Genomic DNA, 6,000 nt, shown 5'->3' with positions numbered 1-6,000 from the left:
ATTGGGCCTTTAAGATTAGATACATTGAAATGAACCAAAACAAATGTAATTATGTGTCTGTAATATTACATAATATATACTATTTTGCTATTTTGTGTGTGTGTGTGGGGAGATGTGAATTAGTTGGGAAGGAATAGTGGTTGAATACATATTGAATATTAAGGGGACAAAATAAAATGTATGTGACTACGTCCCTATACGTGTCTATAAACATTATCCATGTGTAGAGAGAGATTTTACCCCATCCCTCCATTGTGGGATTGTTATTAATGGCCTATATGGTGGTGATATAATCTATTTTTGTTTAATTTTTTTTTAACAACGTCGTCAGGGCAATTGAATCTGATGCCTCAATACTGATTGCATGGCAATCTCTTGTTGCCTAGATACATTATATTTTATATTTCCCCCTCTGTTTCACTTGATGTCCTAAATGACAAGCAGTTGCCCTGTCATGTTGCCAAAAATGTTGACGAGCGTATCGCCATCGCTGCATGACATATGAGATGTGCAAGATATGTACAGTATAATAATAATACATGGTCGATGCTGGTGGAAAGGGAAAGTGGGGTAACTGAGACACAGAGGGAAGCTGTCAGTCGTATTCGGTGGATAACGCATCAAGACGTGACTGGTTGGACGCAAAACAGATGTTGCAACAACCATACCAATCAGATGCTGCAGCGCTGCTGGTGTCTGGTCAAATTAACCAATCAGATGCTGCAGCGCTGCTGGTTTCTGGTCAAATTAACCAATCAGGTGCTGCAGCGCTGCCGGTTCCTGGTCGAATGAAACATGTGTACGTTTTTGTAGCGTCAAAACGAGGGAAAAGAGGGTGGGGTGACTCAGGAAAACAGAAGCTTTTAACGCCGTGTGGGATCTCATTGAGTTCACTGGTGAGTCAAAATCACTGTTTACAGCGTGCACCGTGCCTTCAAACATGTAGCAATAGCATTCGTACATGTTTGGGGTCACAATCTTCCGTATGTCGTTGGTCTAAACTAGTCGATCTAACGTGTAAAATGTCTACGTTACCTGCATCTGTCAAAGCGTGGGCTTATAATTAGCTCGCTAGCTTGAGGTTTGCTAATAGAGACATTGGTCGTTTGGTACAGTAACGTGTGTGGCACGGATTGCAGGTGGCTACTGGCTTACTTACTACCATCTAGTTTGGCTCGTTTGCTTCCCAAACAATTTATTTTACAGCTCAGGTGAACGTAAACCTGATGCTGGGAGTCGAAACGTTAGCTAGCATGCTGATGTCAGCCATAAAGTAAGTTGGTGCGTAAAGTGTCAAACGTTATTAGACACAGTAAGTTATCCTAAAAGTCCCAACACTGTATATTATACATCTGCTGAGATATTTTAATACGGTACTACTACTACGCAAATAACAGCATGTGACGTATATGTATTGACTTATGTCAGCTCTGTCCCCGCATACACCATGGCACTGGTTGACACAAGTCAACGATTGTACTTTACCCTGGTCAGTCATTCAGTAGCTGAGCAACGAGGAGCCAATTTCCCCTTCCTGGTGATGTATCGTAATTGCTCGATTGATGTCGTTATTGCGTTTGCCATGGAATTATAACGACAGTTATGTGGATGAGATCATTGGTGTAAAAATTCCCCTTGGTAATATTCTCTCTTGGGGCTCATTCTGGTTGTTTGTGCTGCAGACTGCAGAGCTTAGATGAGTTCCCCGAGCAGCTAACTTACTGTACATGGTGTTCCATGCAGATATCCACCTGGGAAGAGAGGTCGTCTGTCTGCACTCGCAAATGCAAGCAAGAGTTGATCAACAGGCTATGTTTAGGTTTATTATGCCACCATCTCAATCTCTCTTGCATGGGCTAAAATATACTATTACAGCACTGCACCTCTCCTCTATCACTCTGCAGTCTGCAGACTTTAGATTCCTTTTTTATTGGAACAGATTTCAAAACTAAGGGCCTCTGGGCAGTTGGCACCAACACTAGCATGCACACACACACACTGCTAACTAATTGCTAACATTTGTAACATTCTGGACACACAATGCTGCCTTCAAAATACCCAATCCTGCAATGATTTTCTTTTAGTACATTTTATAAATATCTTTACACAGGTATAAATAGGCTAAATACCTTTAGCTCAGTGGTTCTCAAACTTTTTACACCAAGTACCACCTGAGAATGTAGCTGGCTCTCCAAGTACCACCATATGACCGACGTTAAAATGTATTCCTAATACCATTATTTATTGTTAACTTTTGTCAGACACAGCCACAATGTACAACGGGGTAGCACTAGAACTAGCAAACTCTTCCACACAACTCATACAATGCAAGGGGCATTGAGAACATAATAACTAACATTCTCACATAGCAAGTGAGAAAATTAAAGAACAACTATTTCAGCAAATGTACTCAATTCTCTCTCTCTCTCTCTCTCTCACACACACACGCACACACACACAGCATGTTGTTGTCCATTGACAACTCACATAAGCAGAGCCGGACTGGGGATTTTTTTTTTTTAAATGTACCCTTTAAATGCCGTGTTTGTGATGGGCATCAAAATAAAAATGGTTATGATCAGGGCTGAAGTTTAATAAAAGATTTATGACTGTTTAGACTGCATTACTCTCTGTCACAGTGATCTCCTGGTTGTTCCCCACTTAGGTTATCTAACTATCGCGCCCAGGGGTGCAGTTTGATTGATTGATTGATTGAAAACTTTATTAACAGATTGCAGAATGGGTACAATACAGTACAGCTCAATACACACAATTGTTAAGGTGAGGCAGACCAGAGAAAGACTTTCGTCTTGTTTACATCAGGGTCCCCCATTTTCAATTCATCAGGACATATATGACATACAGATAGTCAGTACTGCTACATCTATACATTGTACAGTGCTGGGCATACGCGGTCAAACGACGTTTGGGCTTCGTCACTGAGGCCGAAGTGCGCGCATCCTATTATTATGCAAAGTCTAGGTGATAAGTGCCGGCGCGACGACACAAAAATGACTCATCGGCCCGTATACCCCGGCCGCCGGCACTTATCACCTAGACTTTGCATAATAATAGGATACCGACAACCAAATACAAGCCCTGTAGGTGTGGTGGGGGGTTGCTTGATTTCCCGACTGGAAGGATAACATCTGTTCTGTGCGCAACCGAGGGAACATGTATGCGCATGCACACGCGCACGGGCGTTTGGCCTTCGCCCATATTACGACTGCACCCCTGATCGCGCCACCGCAACTAGAAACACTGGCCTGGCCTGCTTCTAAGTTCAGTGGCCTGACTGAAAAAAAATATATAATATATATATATATATATATATATATATATTTTTTTTTAAGTACCACCAGTCGTACGCGTACCACAGTTTGAGAACCACTGCTTTAGCTTAACAGGATGTTTAGTAATGATACTCAATACTAAACTATCCCCTCAAGGACAAGGAGCTGCTAGGGGCTATTTGAAGCCTGTAGAACCAGAATCAATATAATTGATTTATTTGCCAAGCACACAACCCAGTTAACTTGGCATGTGGTTGGTAGTGATGCAGTATACTAGTCACTGGTATGCACACTATACCTTCAGGGATATGATGAAGAAGACTTGAGATATGCCTTTAGAATGGTGCAGGCCAGGACATTAAAGCAGTAAGGACCCATGGTGAACAGACTAGACTCCAGTAATCACGCAGATTCGGGGCCCATGGAACCTGTAAGCCCTTCACCAGTCTCCTGCTCACAGGCTATTCCTGTTCTGCATTTTTGGGTCAAATCATTTAGGGCAACCTTTGGGCCCCTGGGCCAGTGCCTGCTGGGCCCGTTTGGTAATTCGGCATTGAAGCCACTGGTGTTACTGGTCATTTGAATGGGCTATTAATTGATGCCAATGTCATTTTTCTCTCCAAGAACTGATGGAGTCAGTGACTATTGTCTAAGGGATACTAATAATGCATCCTTCAGTGTACGTTTTTTATTTTTTATTTGGCTAAAGGGACACACCGGCTCTGGCCTTTCTAAGTGCCCCATGTAGTCTACATCCACATTTCAACAGTGGAGGGAAGACTTGGGTCAAATTTTGCTTGGGAAAGTCATGTTAATGGTAGTGGAGACGGACCGCTTATAAGCTCACTGGTATTCATACACTGTGCATGAAATATATTACATAGTTTATTGTTTATTATTGTTTATTAGCAAAGGATCCCCATTAGCTGACGTCAACTAGTCTTCCTGGGGTCCGAGACAACATTAAGACATTACAACATATACATAATACATTGCAATTAAAACATAATACAATTAAAACATAGCAAGACATACCAACCAAGGAAACGCAACATAGCAAGACGTACCAACCGAGGAAACACAACATTAATTTAACACACAAACAAATTATATCTAAATATGTACATCAACGGTAACATATTGCATAACTCGGCATTGTCAATATTGGCTACATGTAAGATTTTAATTTATTTTTGAAGCTTGCTACACCTCTTATGTGGAAGATAATTCCATGCCATTCCTGATAGCCCTATATAAAACTGTTCTTTGCATACTGTTAGTATTTGCATGGGGTAGAATAATCTGCCCTCTACTTGCCCCTCTGGTAAAATACATGTGCACATTTGAGCTGTAAATTATTTTATCCGTGATATATTTAGGACTGTGGGTTGTGATCACTTTATGAAAACAAATTACAAGTAACAAATAAGGTTTAGTGGTCCCCCCTTGTGTCAACCCTGTAGGTGTCAATTGAAGAAAAAAAAGATACAGTTGCTGATTTAAAATAATGAGTAGAGTGCAGATCTATTAAAGGCCTCATTTATTATTATTCAATTGTTGTAATTTCAGATGCCAAAAGAAAAATAAATAATTATATCTGCATTGTATATACCGCCATCGGACGTCCTGCTCTCTAAATATCAGTATCGGCGTCGGCCATTGAAAAATATCGGTTGACCACTACTTGCCAGTAGACTCTTTGTCCTACAGATGGCCAGATGGTAGGTTACATTCACAAACCTATGTCTAGATATTATTGGCACAGTTGAAAGCCAAATATTTTTCATGGTGGTATTGTAAATGCTCAATTGTACATACTCAATAATAACTATTATACTAATGAATATATCATATTACATTGTAGAAAATATACAAGGCTAATAATTTCCACAGAAATCACTTTAATCCATTAATCTGCCAGACTTAATGTTAGTAGGGTAAAGTATATTGTTGGCTTTCTTGGCCCACATCTGTGGCATGCCATATGTAACTAAACTGCACATTCATCATTTGAGAGTGAAACTGGGTGGGATGCATTTTTCCATCCATATATAGTCTTCGATAATGTGCAAGGAATTGTTTGACAGTTGATTGAGAATTGCAGGAGCCCTTGCTTGATCATTTCACGAACTTCACAATTTGCATTTCAAAAGCAAGAAGCAGATGTAATGTATGTCTTGATGATCGGACATAAAAACAATATATTTGTATGAATACAGAAAAGATCAATTAATTTGTTGTGCTAATGCAAAAGAGACCACTTTAAAGGAGCGGGCGGCCAGCCCCCCCCCCCCCCCGAGTCACGTGGGCAGGGTGCAGCAACGTCATTAGACAGAGATTTGTGAAGAATAAGCAGACAGAGCCAACCCGAGGTGCGGCACTTTCTTAGCGTTTTGCATCGTCCTTTTCGCCAGAGAGAGAACAGAATATCTGTTCAATATTGTAGAGACCCAATGCCTGGTCCCACCCCAGCCATTTCCCCAAATGGAGAGAATAACAACGACCTCCTCGTCCCGGACAACGGATCCAACATCATTCCGTACAGAAAAAACACAGTGCGAGGAGAGCGCGCCTACAGGTAACTCGGTGTAACGCCGCATGTGATGTGGAAACGCTTTTTTTTAAGAAATAATAAAGAGTGCTGCAAAATCTGCATCTCGGTTGGTTTGACGAGACGCGTAATCTGTGCCGATCTGCTCGTTGCGCC

General features: G+C 41.2%; 1 protein-coding gene across 2 annotated transcripts in view; it reads left to right on the top strand.

Moving 5' to 3' along the window:
- Window positions 1-836: 836 nt before the first annotated feature.
- The window catches only part of mapre2 (microtubule-associated protein, RP/EB family, member 2), a 37,249-nt gene continuing 32,085 nt past the window's right edge, over window positions 837-6,000 (top strand). Inside the window, exons 1-2 of one of the 2 annotated variants that reach the window (XM_084326897.1) lie at window positions 881-896; window positions 5,708-5,871. In XM_084326897.1, coding sequence (XP_084183023.1) covers window positions 5,747-5,871 — 125 coding nt within the window. In that variant the 5' untranslated portion in view covers window positions 881-896; window positions 5,708-5,746. Of the gene's footprint in view, window positions 897-5,707; window positions 5,872-6,000 lie in introns of both variants that reach the window. The other variant, XM_084326898.1, reaches the window with a different exon arrangement.

Source organism: Notolepis coatsorum, assembly GCF_963971535.1.
Source record: "Notolepis coatsorum genome assembly, chromosome: 13".
Classification (NCBI taxonomy): domain Eukaryota; kingdom Metazoa; phylum Chordata; class Actinopteri; order Aulopiformes; family Paralepididae; genus Notolepis; species Notolepis coatsorum.
This window is presented reverse-complemented; position numbering and strand designations above follow the sequence as displayed.